This window comes from Rosa rugosa, chromosome 6, assembly GCF_958449725.1.
Source record: "Rosa rugosa chromosome 6, drRosRugo1.1, whole genome shotgun sequence".
NCBI classification, from domain to species: domain Eukaryota; kingdom Viridiplantae; phylum Streptophyta; class Magnoliopsida; order Rosales; family Rosaceae; genus Rosa; species Rosa rugosa.
Window position 1 is genome coordinate 26,635,313 of NC_084825.1, and position 18,518 is coordinate 26,653,830.

An 18,518-nucleotide genomic window follows, 5' to 3' on the forward strand; every position below is an offset into this window, starting at 1 on the left:
TAAATCCTATAATTGTTTTAGAGCTTGTATATGAAATTTGGTGAATTTTGGAGAAGCTTGGAATTAATTATGAATTTTTGAAGTTTAAGGTTTCAATTATCGGATTACGAGAATCCGACCGTCGGATATCTCTCGGTTCTTCCTTGGAACCTTTAAATTAACGAATTGGTATTAGTGGTATAATTTGGGTTGAATCCGAGAAGAAGTGGAGATGTAATTATAAGGAATTGATCTTAAGAATCATATTAATTTGTTGAATAGTTATTCACGGAATATAATTGTGTACAGAGTGACGTAACGAGCGATTGCTCGACGAAGGAACTCGTATGCGTGATCACCTGAATAGTACTGTGAGTGGACTTTTATTTTTAAAGAATGATGCATGCATTTATTTTTCCCGAAATAATAATTTATTTATTATTTTATTATCGAGCATAATATTTTGCCTTCGATTATAATTTTGGCATTGTTTTTCCATATGAATTTTAGATATGAATCTATTATGCTCAGATTTGGATTTTATGATTTGTTTTCGGAATATGATTAAATTTTCGGAAATTAATTATAATTTATTTTCAATTATGATTCGGGAATGGATTTTGAGCCTTTGATAAGTATCTCCGATATATGGCTTTTGTTTGAAATCATGATTTAAGTGATTTTCGACCAATTACTTTCCGAGGTGATTTCTGGAATTTATTAATATATTTTATTCGTCGATATTGAGATTTTTTTGGAATATTTTTCGAAAATGGGATTTTCGATTGAATTATTTTATCAATTATTTCTCGCCTAATGGTTTATGAATTCTAGAATATTTTGGCGTGCGGGGCCACGTCATTGGAGTATATATTTTCTTGAGATTTTCTGAGTATGGATGGGATTCATACTCGTGTTTTGTTGTGAGGTTGGGGAAGCTTTACTGATTTACTGGTTTTCGATTGTTCTTCTTCACCATACTCGGGTCATTCGATTTGGTCTCCTCCTCACTTACTTTGTGTTTGTGAGTGGCAGTTGAGGTAGCTTATTCTCCTCCTCACTTACTTTGTGTTTGTGAGTGGCAGTCGAGGTGATTTATTCTCCTCCTCACGTGAGTGGTAGTCGAGGTTATTAGTTCTCCTCCTCACACAATCTATGTGTGGGTGGCAGTCGAGGGTAGGTAGAGCCTAAGGGGCTCCTTTACCCGTATGGTGATATCTCTTCCCCATATCCTTTGATTACTTGACTAGCGGGGCCTAGTCCGATTTCTCTTAACCACCGGGGTTGGTATGTTTTCACGAGATTTTGAATTTAAAGAAATATGTTTTATAAACGTTGCATGCATCGAGGTTTTATAAATTTAAATAAGTGGGAGAGTATTCAAGTTTGCTTCATTTAAATCATCTTAATTATTTATTTTTGTCCACTCACACTAACGTGTTTTTTTTCAATACTTTCCCCTGGGCCTTTCGGTTTCAAATGCCCAGTTTGCAAGCGAAATTAGTTGAGGTCGGGCGTACATGGAATTGAGGCATAGTCAATAGCATGGCTTCCGCGTTTGGCTTTGAATTAGGTTTTCCTTGTTTACATTTCTATTAGAATTGCTCTGATTACCTGTGGAATTAATGTTATTCAAGTTGCGTTTTGGTGTTATGTGAATTGGACGATGTTGTGATTTGGGGAGCAGATGGCTCCAGGAGAATAAGGATGGATGATTCAGAAGTGTAAATGTTTCCTACAGGTTTTGGGTAGCCTACTTTTAGGGGAAGTTCCGCCAAATTTTTGGTAGAATTTCTTCTAAAGGGGGCCCCGCAGGGCCACTTCGGATTTCGGGGTGAAATCCGGGGCAGGTCCTGTCAGTTGGTATCAGAGCTTTAGGTTGTCTGATTCTGTAGACCATTTTCTATCTTGTCACCTTATATGCTTGATGTCACACAGTACCTCCCGAGTGATGGCCCGACTGCAGCGGTTCCCCATCGTTTACTCTTCGGTACTGATGTATTCATTAAGTGTGTAAGGTGCATGTCTAGATGATGTTCCTTTAGGTGCTATGCCTCTTGTACGCCGACCTCCTATGGTTTTCGTTGCATAGTGGATTGTTTGCATGTTTTCCACATTTCCCTGCTGATGGTAGAGTAAGACTACTCTACAATTTCGAGTTGTGCTACGAAGTATGATTCGAGAAAATGTTGTGGTTATTTCTTCCTCGACGCCAGTAAGTTATTGGAGCAAGGTTAATGTGCGAGACTGGAGTTCTATTTTGTGCTTGAGTGTTTGAGACGAGCAACCATAGGTTTGGCTGTCCCTAGATAATATATTTGCTTCAGGAATCAGGATTGTTGTTAGAAGCAGAATTAGTAGTAATGGTGGTTCTCACTTTGAACCCAGTTTCGGGTGATGTCTACTTAACGTGATCGGTTACATAAGCGACATTTGAGACATTACTGCAGCCGTGGGAGATTACTTGAAAATGATAGGACTGGTTATCTTGAGTCATTGAGCTGACCATGACATTTGAATTTAGTTTTATTCGTAGCGAAAGAAATTGATTCCAGGTAATTTGAGTTATTTGAGTTATTGTATCATCTTATTAAGTTCTAGATTGTAGAGAGTTGGGAGATGGATAGAATGGACTTTTGAAATAATTTTATGTTTGAAACTTGAGTATTTATTTGGATGCTTGAAGTTTTACAATGGAGTTACGATCTTTATCGGTATTCAATTGGGAGGATCAGGAATAACTTTTGTACTTGAGATTGTGCCGATGTCTGTCCTTGATTATTAATTTGAGTGCAATGTTTGAAAGTAACGGAATGTTTTGGAAGAATTGAGTGAATTTTTACTACCTTGGTGCCATTACTGGTGGTGATGGGTTAATTGTTTATGATATTAGTTCTCGCTTTGATCGATTTTTTTGACGACTTGATGACTCTTGATTGGAATAGTATGTATAGAAAGTTTTGGTACGAGTGTTATCCGATCACCATCATGTGTTTAATAGTAAGATGACTTGAACAGGAAGTAGGAGTTGAGTTTGGAATTAATTGATTGGACTTAAGTTTTATCAAGGTTTCAACAGACATTTAATTAAGGTATTAAATGGTGAGTTGTGTTGTGTTGTTGGTTTATTTTCTCAGTGAGAAGAGGTTCGGAAAAATTTTTTGGTGCGATTTTGGTTAGCACAGGAAAGTCATTGAGAATATTGTTGTAGCCGAAATCTTATTAATTAAGTGTGGTTCGGAGAGCGGATTTCAGCAATCTTATTCTCATTTCAGTGAAGACGGTTGTCACTTGAGAATATCGACTTTAAGTAAACTTTGAGTATTCCATAGTTTTGGCTCTTTGAGTTATGAATTAGTCTTTTTAAATTAGGAATCGTTGTGTGTATGGAGATGTACAGTAATGAGTTTTTGAAGTTGTTTCTATGTTTTAAGTTTAAGTAAGCGTGATGCTTAAAGTTTTTTAAGGGAGTTTTTCAAGGGACTAGAACCAACTCTTTGTAAATGATATTGTACAAGTTTGTCTTTGGTGTTTCATTTTTTGGTGAAATAGTTTAATGCAAATTCGGGGAGTGACGGTAGTGACACTGTTGGGTATCCATAGTGGTTCAAGCGAATTACTATGTGATACAAAGTTTGATTCGAATTCTAAATCGTGAAGTCATAGGGATTGAATTGTGGTAAGTTCTTGGTGGAGCAAGTGATAGATGGAATGGTTGAGATTTTATAAGAGTAGTAAGTAGAGTAACTCTAAGGACATAGGTTTTCCTAGTTGACTCAGAAAGTATTTCAGGTCATAGTTTGACCAGAGTTCTGAGTTGTATTTTGAGAAAAACTTTTTGTGGGTTGAACTTGGAAATTTGATCGTTAGGTGGTGGGACCACCTTCGGATCTTGGTATCGTTGGGAGTGATACGTGATGTTGGACGGGTGTCCTTCACCTTAAAACTGGTGATGAGGTCAGGGGGGGAATGGCCCCGTGTAGCAAGAATTTGGAATTTGGAACCAATTAAGAGCGCAAAAAGGGGTGTATTGAAGTTTTGAAAGGTTTCAGAAATCATGGACATTCGGATCGTCTTACGATGGTTTTGATCACGTTTATCGTGCATGAAGGTACTATTAGGTGTCATTGGATATCCATTTGGGTGAAATTGTTGAACTTGAGATCAAGAAATAGTCGTAGTGACGCCACGGGGGTGTCCATAGTAATTCAAGTGGAAGTGTTAGGTGATGCGGTTATGATCTTAGTTTAAAATCTTTGAGTTATGGCGAAGGTTTGGCAGTAGTTTTCCTTGCGGGGCGACGCTTCTCAACAAATTTCGGGATTCTGGTAGCTTTCAATGATGGGTTTCTCGATAAGTCTTTTGGGGACTATGAAAGAATTTCTTTCCTGCTTGTGGATTACGTCGTAGATTCAATATCTCTTTTTCTTAATTCACGAGTTGATTTTTCTCTCTGCAGTATTTGGGGTGCTTTACATTTACGTAACACGATGCGCTTTTGCATACTTATCGAACCATTTACAGGTTGCTTCGAACATAAGGTTATTTAGTCACGAATGGAGGTAAACCTTTCTTTTGGGATGTTTGAAATCGGCGGGGTTGCTATGGAATCGATCAGATTATTATGACTGGCTGGCAAGGTTTCAGTTTGAGAATTGTTCATTTCAAGTATTGAGTTTCTAACCTAGTTAGTCAACTCTTGGATTAGATTTGGAGCATCTACTAGTGTTGTTGGAGGCATCGTAGTCCATTAAAGGATTTGGTACATACAGGGTTTGGAAATTTTCCGCAATGTCGTATCTGTGATAAAATTGTCATGAGGTTTATTCAGACAATTGGTTGGAGATGTTTTTACTTGGGCTGGAGTAGAGCTAGTAGTTATGATTCTTGCCTTGCACCGAATTTGTAGAGACATGGTACATGTCATAGGCAGTTAAATGAGTACTAACTTGTGGGAATATTAGCAGTCATGATTAGAGACTTTGTTAATTAGTAGAGCTCTTGAGACACATCTGTGTTAGAAAAGTTTTCCACATTATCGTACTTAAAAAAGTTTTTGAGGAACAATGCTAGTTGGTCAGTTAAAGATGTTGTAAGTATGGCCAGCAGGGTAGCTATTAAGGAGTTTTTCTAATTGACTTAAATGTTATCCCAAGGCTTGATCAATGTTTTAGTCAGGTATCAGCGTGGCACAACGGAAGGGTGGTGGCCTCTAACCTACATGATTAAGAACTTATAGATTTGCTTGAGGCTACCATTTGTTATGCTTGACAACTGTGGGACTTTTATATGAACGACATTCGATTAGAAATTTAAGCACAAACAACCCAGGGAGGAAGTGCTGTTTTGTGGTAGCTAAGGAAGTTATTTGTCCTGGAATTGCCGATTAGCAATGACCATCTTGTGGTTATCACAATATTGATGGTGAATGGGTTGGATCTTCACTAAGCGACTTTTATGAGAAAGTTACGAATGCTATAATTTTAACAGGGTGGTTTGTAACGTCAATATCCGGTGTTGTCTGAGCTAACTATTGAAATAAAATTTTCTTCTACACCGGAATTCATATGCTCGCAAGTTTATGGTGCAAAACATGGTTCAGCAAGTCAAGTGATTTGAATTTGGACATTGATAATTTTGGATTATGAACATGTTTTCTTTGCTTTTGTAGTGGAGATCACCAGAGTTTTGTTGGTTGTTGACTTGAGGTTGCGAAAAGGAAAGTTTAACTGAGGAAGAGTTAATAAGTGTTGAGATTGTGGTATTTTGAATCAATTGGTGTGCCTTTTCTTTTCTAACTGACATGAAATTTCGAGGGCGAAATTTTTATAAGGAGGGGAGAATGTAACGTCCTGTATCTCAATTTACCTGTTTACTAGTCATTTGGACGGTAAACGACTACTACTTTCACTTTTACTGTTGTTTCGATACTTTTAGTGACCCTAAAAGTTGACTTTTTGTTCGGGTCAAAATTTGAGAAAATTTCTTTCATGAAAGTTGTAGAGGACGTTAAACCGAGAGCGTGCATATGTGGTACGTAAAAATCGGAGTTAGTATGCGAAAGTTATAGCCTAAATTCTAATGTTACTGTTCCCGGTAACTTTATATATATATAGAAAGTTACCAGGGTAAGTTTCCATTTCGGGAAACCTACCCCATACCCCGAGATTTTCTCTCTCCTCTCCTCTCTCCCCCGCGTCGGCCCTCCCTTCTTCCCTTCGATTGGTCGTCGTTCGACCACCAATCGGTGAGCCACCAGTGGCTACCGACTCGCCTCCTCCTCCTCTACATGCTGGTGGTCGTGGGTTGTCACGATTTGGCCGGAGAAGCACGATTTGAAGCTTGGAAGTTTACTGTAGCAGTTGACGTTTTCCGGCAATTTCTCCCGATTCTGGCCGTCTCCAGCCACCAAACCGGCGACGAAGGTGCGGTTTTCGCCAAGGATCATTTTCCCCCTATCCTTGAGCCACGATTTGCAGTGTAGAGGGAGAATCAAGGAGAAACCCGATTCAAATTTCTGGAAATTTTTCACCGGCCTAATTGGAGCTCTTCAAGGTAAAATTGGAACTTGTTGTAGTTGAGAAAAGTATTAGGTTTGATGAGTAGGTGTTGCTGCCAAAATTTGGCGGCCATCGGAGCTGGTGGAGGCGGCACGTGAATCCCACGCGCCTCCACTGTAGCAAGCGCGTGGCGGCGCCTCCGGCTGCCATTTGACTTTAGTTTTTAGTCCATTAAATCCTATAATTGTTTTAGAGCTTGTATATGAAATTTGGTGAATTTTGGAGAAGCTTGAAATTAATTATGAATTTTTGAAGTTTAAGGTTTCGATTATCGGATTACGAGAATCCGACCGTCGGATATCTCTCGGTTCTTCCTTGGAACCTTTAAATTAACGAATTGGTATTAGTGGTATAATTTGGGTTGAATTTGACAAGAAGTGGAGATGTAATTATAAGGAATTGATCTTAGGAATCATATTAATTTGTTGAATAGTTATTCACGGAATATAATTGTGTACAGGGTGACGTACCGAGCGATTGCTCGACGAAGGAACTCGTATGTGTGATCACCTGAATAGTACTGTGACTGGACTTTTATTTTTAAAGAATGATGCATGCATTTATTTTTTCCGAAATAATAATTTATTTATTATTTTATTATCGAGCATAATATTTTGCCTTAGATTATAATTTTGGCATTGTTTTTCCATATGAATTTCAGATACGAATCTATTATGCTCAGATTTGGATTTTATGATTTGTTTTCGGAATATGATTAAATTTTTGGAAATTAATTATAATTTATTTTCAATTATGATTCGGGAATGGATTTTGAGCCTTTGATAAGTATCTCCGATATATGGCTTTTATTTAAAATCATGATTTAAGTGATTTTCGACGAATTACTTTCCGAGGTGATTTCCGGAATTTATTAATATATTTTATTCGTCAATATTGAGATTTTTTTGGAATATTTTTCGAAAATGGGATTTTCGATTGATTTATTGTATCGATTATTTCTCGTCTAATGGTTTATGAATTCTAGAATATTTTAGCGTGCGGGGCCACGTCTTTGGTGTATATATTTTCTTGAGATTTTATGAGTATGGATGGGATTCATACTCGTGTTTTGTTGCGAGGTTGGGGAAGCTTTACTAATTTACTGGTTTTCGATTGTTTTTCTTCACCATACTCGGGTCATTCGATTAGGTCTCCTCCTCACTTACTTTGTGTTTGTGAGTGGCAGTCGAGGTGATTTATTCTCCTCCTCACGTGAGTGGTAGTCGAGGTTAGGTTGAGCCTAAGGGGCTGCTTTACCCGTATGGTGATATCTCTTCCCCATATCCTATTATTACTTGACTAGCGGGGCCTAGACCGATTTCTCTTAACCAGCGGGGCTGGTATGTTTTCACGAGATTTTGAGTTTATAGAAATATGTTTTATAAACGTTGCATGCATCGAGGTTTTATAAATTTAAATAAGTGGGAGAGTATTCAAGTTTGCTTCATTTAAATCATCTTAATTATTTATTTTTGTCCACTCACACTAACGTGTTTTTTTTCAATACTTTCCCCTGGGCCCTTCGGTTTCAAATGCCCAGTTTGCAGGCGAAATTAGTTGAGGTCGGGCGTACATGGAATTGAGGTATAGTCAACAGCATGGCTTCCGCGTTTGCCTTTGAATTAGGTTTTCCTTGTTTACCTTTCTATTAGAATTGCTCTGATTACCTGTGGAATTAATGTTATTCAAGTTGCGGTTTGGTGTTACGTGAATTGGACGATGTTGTGATTTGGGGAGCTGATGGCTCCAGGAGAATAAGGATGGATGATTTAGAAGTGTAAATGTTTCCTACAGGTTTTGGGTAGCCTACTTTTAGGGGAAGTTCCGCCAAATTTTTGGTATAATTTCTTCTAAAGTGGGCCCCGTAGGGCCACTTCGGATTTCGGGGTGAAATCCGGGGCAGGTCCTGTCATCTAATTCCTAAGCTAGAAGCTTTCAATTTCATATTCGAAGGGTTATAAGCATGGTGATTTACACCCGTTGCGTTATTGCGTGGGCGGGTCGCTTACTAGTCTAATTCCTCGATCTCTAGGCCTCTTGATGTGAATTAGGGACCTTTGAACCGGCTCTAATTTATGTCAAGTGAGTTCCTACGACCCTTGAACCGGAGTAGGAATACCATGAAAGAGAATTTTGGTTCTTGAGCCTTGAACCGCCTTGGATACAACTACCGAAAAGTAGGAAATTTGCATATACATTAGATTAACTTCCGACACATGAGATTTGGGTGAAGGAACCTCCCTAGCACCTGACATTCCCATTTATTTGGTTACACTTTTATTAATTTCTTTGTATTTTTATTAATTGCTTTACATTTCATTACATTTTGTTAATCTAAAATTCTCTCTCAAAATATTGAAACTCCGACTCATTGTAAATAACCACCACTAGGCTCTTAGTTTTGATTAGGCTTTGGTGAGATCCAAAGCCGAGCATTGCTAAGGCTTGGAGCCTTAGAGTAGAATTTTTGTTTATTTTTGCATGCTAAGTGTCTTTAGTTCCGACTACCCAAGGATTGTGGGTTAGCCAATAATCCCCGTGGTACGATAATTTTGGGCTTAATACTTCCCTATCTTGACACAAATCGTACGCTTGTGAGAGTTTATGATTCAAGTCAATGGCGCCGTTCCTGGGGATTAGGTTTTAATAGCCTTAATCCCTTGGTGAATCAGTTATTTAGGTCACATTAGCATATTTTTGTTTCTTTATTTAAAAAAAAAATTAGTTGTTTATTTTGTTTGCTTACTCTCTAATTTTATATTTTTTAATTTTTTTTGGGTACTAATCTTACTTTTGGGAACTCATAGGTGCTTATTTCTTATCATATTGAGCTATGGATCAATGGAGCTATGGATGGGATGACTCGAGGGGATATGAGCAAGAATGTTTCTATGGTGGAGGTCATCAAGAGTGGAATTCTCATGTGGTGGGTTCTATGTCTTCTTGAAATGAAACTTGTGCTTTATGTAATTCTCCCTGACATTCACCTTTTGAGTGCCCGGATTTTATGCAAGAGTGTGAGTACAAGATGGGCATGTATCAAGAGACATTTGTACCCGATGCATATCCTCAAGAAGAAGCTTATGAGCCGAGGAAGGGATTCGTTGAAGGTCTACTAGCTCAATTGCAAGCTTCCCAAGCTCTATTAAAAGTCTCTCAAGCTAGAATTTCATAAGAGACCATGGTTCCTGAAGCATATCCTCATGAGCAAGCATATGAGTCTAGGAAGCCTTCTCTTGAAGAATTGCTAGCTCAATTGCAAGCTTCACAAGCCCAATTGCAAGCTCAATTGCAAGCCTCACAAGCCCAATTGCAATCTTCTCAAGAAATACTTGCACATTCCAATGACCAACTTGAGGCAAGTCTTGCACAAAAGCCACCCTTCGTCATTTATGAGCATGAGTCTTTCTTTGACCAAGTGGAACCTATTTCAAGAGAAGAAGTGTATATAGAGCATCTTGAGCAAGAGTCTTTTATTCAAGTTGAAAATGATGATAGTGAAGTTGATGTACAAGAAAGTGAGCTTGGTTATGAAAGTTCTAATGCAAGTGGGGTGAGAGACCACACTTTGGAGGAATGGGTGCAATATTGGAAATCTATGCTTCCTATTGGAGGAGAGATATTTGAAGATGATTTCGAAGAGGATGATGACTTGACTAGTGAAGAGGATGCGGAGTTTGAAGTCATACACCATAATCCGTTGTTCATCGAGGAGGATATGGAGCTTTAAGTCATATACCATAATCCTTTATTCATTGAGGCTGATGTTCCCAAGGAGGAAGAGAGCATTCAATAGCTTGTGATGATGGAGAAGTTGAAGAGATAAGGACTTTCTCGCGTCCCAAATCCATGGAGATCCATCATGAGCTTCCCAAGGTGGAGAGTAGAACATTGAGCACGTACTTATGTTCTTAATGAGAGGATTGGGATCGAGGTACTTTTACCTCCCAATCCACCATTAAGTAGTCAATGTTTCTACAATGAGGTGATGGATTGGAAAGGAAATGGAGCGATTACACTCACCCTTTTCCATCATTCTCAAGAGCTTCTACCACTTATTGTTCCTATGAGTATCATTTCTACACCACTTGAGAAGGAGAAGGCAAGGAGATTGATTCATAGAAGAAAAATCAAGAAGAAGGGGAAGATTAAGAAGCTATATTTTTGGCCACCAATTGGAGTATTCTTATGTAGCTCTTGGTCTTGTATCTATGACACACCGAGGAGTTCCTTAGCCCCAAACAATAGGGTGGTCGCACTTGAGAAGTATCCACCTTGACAAAGTTCATGTTCTATGGACCGACAATGAAGTCCTTAAACAAAGCGCTCGCTAGAGAGGCAACCCTAGTACATCATCGGTAGTATTTATTTCTTTCTTAGTTTATTTTTGTTGTGAATAAAGTTTTTGAGTCATTTTTCAGAGGATGGGAGGTGTATGGAGTTGAAAATGTGAAGGAGAATTAATTTGGTAGTGAGCAGTTTCTATCCAGAAAATTCAGTTGATTTTGGGTGACTATAGCTTCCAGTATGCATGATATTTTCAGCTGAAATTTTCTTGGTCTATTTTTCTATATGTCTACTAATTTGTGCCAAAATTTCAGTCCTTTTGAGTTACTGAAACTCCAGTTATTTAGTGGTCAAATCATAGAGGTCAGAAAAGAGACAGCTATTATAGAGTGACTTTGGGAAGCAACACCCTCTACATATTAAGTTACTTGGAGCTAAATTTTTTTGGAGATGTATCTTCATATGTATTATGTGTGCTGATACAACAATTTTTCATTTGAAGCTTCCTAGCTTCAGATATAGTGTTCTAAGTGACAGAGGTCAGAAACAGGGCACAACAGAAATTGCAGAACATATCAGTGAGTTTGGAGGACAACTATTTTTGACTCAGATTCCAGTAAAATTTTACCATCAGGTATCCTGTTGAGTCTAGTTTCATATCCTATTGGCCTCACCCTCTTACCTCTGAAGCTTCAGATATTACAGTTTTGGTGACTGGGGGTCACCAGCAGACTTCATTACGAGTTGGCAACTTTGACCAGCTATAGTTTTCATCTCAATTGGAGATAGGTGGCTTCCTTTATATGGATAGAAAGCTCTCTGAGTCTATTTTCTAATCCAAGTAGTCTCACTTACTTATCTATTTCTGAGTATGAGATATGGGAATTTGAAAATAGAAAGGTCATTGCTGAAAGTTATCTGCACTCACTAGTTTTGTTCACTCGGGGTGGTTGGACTTCTTGCACTTCAATTCTTCAATGGAGGCCATTATAGGGCTGCTGTGAGGTGTGTTGGAGGTGGCCAAACCTATGATTTTAATGGAGGATCTTTGTCTTTATTCTTTGATGGGCTATTTGTGACGCATTGCTCTTTGGACATTATATCTTTCTCGATGGAGTTGATCTTTACATGAGCACCTAGAGCTATTATGGAGCATACGTTAAGGAAGTCAAGGCTTTGTGCCTTGAGATTGGTGTCTCATATTGGGCTTCTCCGAAGGTCGTGAGCAATGGAAATGTCGACAAAGGGGGTTTTAGCATTTCTTCTCCACATTTAGATTTCCATTTTCATAGTTAAATTTTGTGCCTTCGCCCGGATTTCACTCTCATGCCTAAATCCGACATGGATTTTAGATTTCGAGCTCACTTGACAACATTGAGGACAATGTTGGTTTTAAGTGTGGGGGTGAGGATGAGGGTACCCCTATCAAAAAAAAATTTCACCTTTTGATTAGATTTTTGTAATTATATTTTAGTGGTTAATGCCTTTTTCCAACCCCAATGACGAGCCATGGACTTAACTTATTATGATTGTGGATAGATTGAGCATGATCTAGGGGTACCACTTAGCCCTAGTGGTTAAGTGTATATGTGATCTATGCTTGACTATATGTGTGCACATAGCCTATGGTTAGGTTGGTTTATCATAATTAAAGAAGCATATAGATGATTTGATTAACTTGCATGCCTTATTTGTGAGATTTTGTGCCTATATCTATAGTGTATGCATCGTTCATTCACTTATTCTTACATGTGTGTACAATTTCATGACATTGCGTATCTAGAACTTGCTTGAGACCTCTCAAGACTATATGTTAGCTTACGATGGGATGGAAAGGATTGAGGCATTAGGCTTAATACCACCATGGCCAAAGAAGCATGTGCCCAAAGATATTTACCACTAGATTGCCACTTTGAGCCTATTTATATATTTAGCCTTTTTGTTCATCTCCACCACAAATTTCTACCTAGCCTATACACTTTTACCCTATCATTCCATGGTAGTTGATGAAGCGAATCGAGAGAATGACTTTATGTTTGAGTGCTTCAAAAGAAAGAAAAAGTCAAAAGTGTGAGGTTACAAAAGAATAAGTGTGGGGATGAGTGAACTTGTTTAGAAAATAAAGTTTAAAAAAAAAAAAAAAAAGTTGTTTGAAAAGAAAAAAAAAGGAAAATAAAAGAGAAAGTGTTGAAAAAAAAGAAAGTATTACATAGTTTAGTTAGTGAGTTGTACATTGGGATTAGAGTGAGTGACTAAGTATTCGAAAGCAAAAGGCATATATCTCCACAAGAGAGAGTCGCTTCACGGGCTTCCATGGACTTTGTATTTCCATATCCTTGATTTCTATTAGCCACTTGCCCTTAACCCCATTACAACCAAATAAAAGACCTCTTGATCTTGAATGTTGTGAGCTACCTAGCGGAGATGAGATCGAAGAGCACACATATGGTGACTCGTGTTGCGAAATTGCCTTTGAGTGAAACACATATAGCCCCTAAACACTTGAACGGTAATATTTAGTTAACCTATGTGAGTTTAGTGGGTTATATCGGGTCTTCTATGTGCCTATTTGATTATGGTAGATTGATTTGACACATGGTCAACACATGTATATACTTGAGCATTTCTCATATGTGCATCTTCATTGCCTTACAAATTCAAAAACCTTATGTTGTGCTTACATCTACTTCATGGTCATTAACATAATTAGTTCTCCGAGGGTTATGGTCGGAAAGGCTAATACTACACTTCCTTTATGCTTGTGAGTTAGTAGATTTTCGGATTAGATTTCATTTAGTTTGCTTGAGGACAAGCAAAGTTCAAGTGTGGGGGTGTGATTACACGCATTTATATGCATGTAATTGTATCTAAAACACTAGAACTAAGTTAATCCTCAAGTCAATTATTATGTAATTAATCAATTTTTATTTATTTTGTAGAAAATAAGCGGAGTTGCTGAAACGAGAAAAAATCGTGCGAAATTGGAGTTTCCGACAAAAGGACGAAATAGTCAATGCGGGTTAACCGTGGTCAACACCATTAAGAGAGCGGAATCCAATTGCCTTTGATAGTATACGCGGAAGTGCATTGAGAAGAGAGAAGAAAGAAAAGAAAAGAAAGAAGAAGAAGAGAGAAAGAAAGAAAAGAAGGGAAAAGAAAAAAGAAAAAAAAAGAAATCTGTAGTGTGCTCTCTCTCTCTCTCAATCTCTCCACTTCACTTGCACGGCCGAGACTGCTCTCTCTCATTCACCATATCCGACGCAAATCACTGCTAATCTCTGTGAGTTTCTTTCTCTATGTTTTTGTCTCTCTGACTTCCGATCGCCAAGACCCGCTGCTCTCTCTCCCCGGTTGGCTGAGATTGCTCTCTCTCTCCGGCTCGCCGAGACTGCTCTCTCTTCGATTGTTGAGACTAACTTCAACTACTCTCGCTGGGACACATCATCTGTTCATCATCCATCAATTTTTTTTATTTTTTTTCAAGGCAAGCCTTCGATGCAAACCATATCTCTCTATCTCGCGGTAACTAACTTCATCATCATCAATTTTTTCAACCATTGCTAAGATCTGAACCATTGTTGAATTCTATGCTTTAAAATTTTGATTTTTAGTAATTGCAAATGTGCTTGGGTTTTTTTGGTGACTACAGTAGCATGGCTTGTGAGTACTTGTGCTTGTGCTGGAAATGTTACTAGAAATGTGCTGATACTTGTGAAATTCGATTGAAGTAAAGTTGTGTTCTTGGTGTTCTTGTGAAACAGGTGTTTGGGCCCGAAAGCCTGGAAGCCCGGCCCGAAATGAAACAGGTCCGTCCCTATTAGTGTCAAAATGGGCTTTACGCTTGAACCATAAAAAACGGGCTGGTCTCGGGCCTAGTAAAATTTTAGTTGGACCCGACCCGTGCCTAGCCCTATCTACGTAGCAGTTATTGAACATGACGCTAACAGTGGCGTAGCTACAGTAGGGCGAGAAGGATCAAATGACCCTTCTCAATTATTGAAATTATCGCATGATCGGCTGATATATACACAGCTGCATACATATATTATATTTAATATGACCCTCTGAGTTCTGACATGAAGAAAAAAATTGCTTTTAAATGCTTTGGCCCAACTCTGACGGATTCCATGATAGTCTAGGTTTTTAATATATTTAATTAGTCTTATATATACACATACTTAATTCATACCACAATTGTTTAGGTACTTCATTAATGAATAGGGATAATGACCACTTACCCATAAAATACCAAAATACATCCCATACACCCAACCAACTTATTTTTATCCCCACTTACCCAAAAGTTTTTCCTTTTTCTCCCAACTATTCCTTTCACTTAATATTTATTCCACTACCTACCCTTACTCTTTCACAATCATTTCTTTTTATCATTTCCGTTTTACTATTACTACAGTGAACAATAATTTTTCTTTATTTTTGACGGAACGTGGTAGGCCTAATCTTTGAAATTATTTGCTTAAATAGCAATTGCAGCTAAAGTTCATCCTCTATATTCGAAGGAAAACAATTAAAATTTACCTATTCATAATTTCGATCTTTGACAGACTTGAGTTAATTGCTATCTGTAAAATTACTAGCAAAGAATTGAAGAAAGAAAGACAAAAGTTGAAAAAATTGAAAGACTATAGAAAAAGTCTTAAAAGAGCAACTCCCTATTATTGGGATACCATCTTTAGACTTCAAACAATAATCTATACAATTGAGCAGAATATTGAAAACCTCTTATATACTCTTAAAGAGGAACAAAAACCTCTTGATTATATGAGCATTGGTTAGATCCGCAAATCACTGGTATCAGAGCTTGCAAAGAGCTCAAAAGAGGAATCCCCAATGGGGACAATGTCAGAATTAATATTAGAGAAGTTGAATTCTCTACTGAAATCCTCTGATGAGAAACATCAGAACCTGTAAAAGGAATTATCTAGATGTCAAGATCATCTAGAAAACTACCTGCTATAATCTACCAATTAGAAAAATTGGAAAACAAAATAGATTATATCAAGGATCTTCCAAAAACGGAAGAAGAAAAACTAACAAGTGTTAGTAGAAAAATCAATGAACAGCAAAAAACGCTGGATTCTATGAAAAATATACTGAAGGACAAGAAAGTGCCTACAGTAAAAACAAAGAAAGCTAATGGATTCAAAACATTAGAAAGACCAGACAAGAATCCTGTTCCAAACATGATTTTTCTGGAACCATCCACTAGTAATACTAGTATTCGGTATGAAAATCCGAAAGAAGTAAGAGATGTCAAAATGATGAGCATCTTCGGAAAAAAGAAAGGAGTACAACTCCTAAATGCTGAAGGATTCGAATACAGTGAAATTGAACATGAGGTAAAAAACTCCTCAATTCCAAAGTTAGATTTTAAACAAATCTACAAAAGGGGAAAATTTGACCTGATGGATAGCTATCACTTCAAATTATTGGAATTCACAACCCCCTCTACAACAGGAGAAACAGATCTCTTAATGATCACTCCTGCGGAAGTTGCCAGGGCAAAAACAAAAAACTTTCAATTTATGCACATTGGAGCAGTCCAAGTTGGCATAAAACTTCTTGCCCAAGAAGGCATAAACTGTTCAGTTCTATGTGTCCTACAAGACAATAGACTAACAGATTTTCAAGCTAGTCTACTGGGAACACTTGAAGCATCCTTATGCAATCAAGTAGCTTATTTCAATTGCTTCCCAAATTTCTCGACCAGCCTGAAAGATGCAGCTCACTGTCTGAGACTGAGAGTCAAGACAGATGACATATCCATGAAAAAGGATATGCAAGAATTGTCTATAGTATACAGAATATACTATAAACTGATGAGTACCACAGTAGAACCTAAGACAAGGATATCAAACATCCCAGGTCTTACTACTGGATTTCTCACCAGTCAGAAGAACTATTCACAAAGTTGCTTGGAATGAAGTAACTTTTCCTATTGAATGGAAACTATCTGGTCCGAAAAAAAACAGCAGAAAATGCCAAAGCGGCAATCTATGAAAGTAGAAAGACTAGAGATATCAGTCTTAAATTCGACGATCACAGAAAAAGTGACGTCTATCCTGAAAATATCAGGATAAAAAACAATCTTCTTAGAAGAAGCTACAGCACTAGAGAAACTAGTGTTAGTGGTACTAAATTCTCTGTTGAAGAATCAACAAAACCTATCTCTGAAGAAGAATTAGAAGCTGATCTAAACAGACCAGTTAATATGCTTAGAGCACAAAAGCTCTATGATCTCTATGACGAAGCAGAATCTTGCGAAAATCTTGAACGATTAGAAAAACTAATCGAAGAAATGAGAAAGTTCAAACCAGGAAAGGAAATAAAACTCCTTCCCTATCAAGATATTGAAATGAAAGAAGGAGAAAGCTCCAACACTTTCATCAATAGAGAAAAAGGAAAAGTAAAACTCCCTATACAGAGAGCCCCTACGGGGAAAAATGGAGAAAGAAATTCTCAAAGATTTGTCCCGGAGGACAATATACCCAGAGTACCAATTTCCTCTCATGGTATCTGGTTAAATCTAGACAAAGCTCTAGACAAGAGAAAAACTTTTGACCAATGGGTTGATAGCCTGATGATGGCCTCTGCTTTAACCCTTGGAAAATTTGAAGCACCAGATCTTCAGGTGTACTATGAAACTACTCTCACCGGTGTAGCAAAAAAGTATTACTTCTCTTTCAAAGACACTGCCAGAGGAAAAGACTGGCTAGAAGAAATCAAAACTTTGAAATCTCCGTATGATTTTGCAGTACCCCTGTACAATCAGTTCTGTGGAGATCTCTCAAATCTAAGTGAGAAGGCTAAAGAAACGGCCAAATCAAATATATATGCTCTCAAAATTTGTGACATGAGATATTTTGAAGAATACTTGAATGAATTTCAAGAATATTACTGTACGATTGGTGAACTAGAGAATACTGATCTAGTTAATCTGTTGCACAGAAAACTCCCTGAACCATGGAGAACAGCTTTAAGAGAAAGTATAGCTGAAAAACCAATTGAAAGATTTTCAGTTGGAGGAATTGCCGACAGAATCAGGCAATTACTAAAAGAACAATGCAAAGCCAATCTTAGAGCAAAGATGGCTAAGAAAAAACTCAAAGGGGTTGAAAATTTCTGCTATGGAATACTGGATATGCCAACCAACTGGGGATGTCATGAATCCAAGTTCCACAGAAAAAGAAAAGAAAAATATTACTCTAAAAAATTTAGAAAGAGTAACAAGAAAGAGATTGGAAATTCAAGAAGAGTTCCAACTTCAAGAAACAACAGGATGAAGATCCTAAAAAGAAATTCTTCAAGAAAAAGAAGAATACTAACCATAACCATCAGAGTAAACAACCAAGCAAGAAAGCTTGCAGATGCTGGTTATGTAAAGCTGAAGGGCACTACGCCAATGAATGCTCGGAAAAGGGTAAAAGATCTACTAAAGCTCTATTTGACCAATATGAGCTCATAGTAGAAACAGCTAATATGAAAGGCTACGAAATAGCCTATTCTGATGATGAAGAAGATGACAGGTCAGTATACTCTGCCTGGTCTGAAGAAGAAGAATCATCTGACTCTGAAACAGATTCTGAAGTAGAGTACTTAGAATCTAGACAGATGAATGTTCTTAAAGTCAAAAACTGGGAAGAAATTAAAACAGAAGCAATAATATCTTCT

General features: G+C 37.7%; 1 protein-coding gene across 2 annotated transcripts; it reads left to right on the top strand.

Moving 5' to 3' along the window:
- The first annotated feature begins 285 nt into the window (after positions 1-285).
- LOC133713434 (uncharacterized) lies at positions 286-11,030 on the top strand. 2 transcript variants are annotated; one of them, XM_062139454.1, is made up of 3 exons: positions 286-350; positions 8,080-8,165; positions 9,347-11,030. In XM_062139454.1, exon 3 carries the CDS (start codon positions 9,721-9,723, stop codon positions 10,267-10,269), a length of 549 nt encoding a protein of 182 aa, XP_061995438.1. In that variant the 5' UTR covers positions 286-350; positions 8,080-8,165; positions 9,347-9,720; the 3' UTR covers positions 10,270-11,030. The 2 variants fall into 2 exon arrangements, with proteins under 2 accessions (XP_061995438.1, XP_061995439.1); XM_062139455.1 differs by lacking the exon at positions 286-350 and adding an exon at positions 6,872-7,061.
- Positions 11,031-18,518: the final 7,488 nt, after the last annotated feature.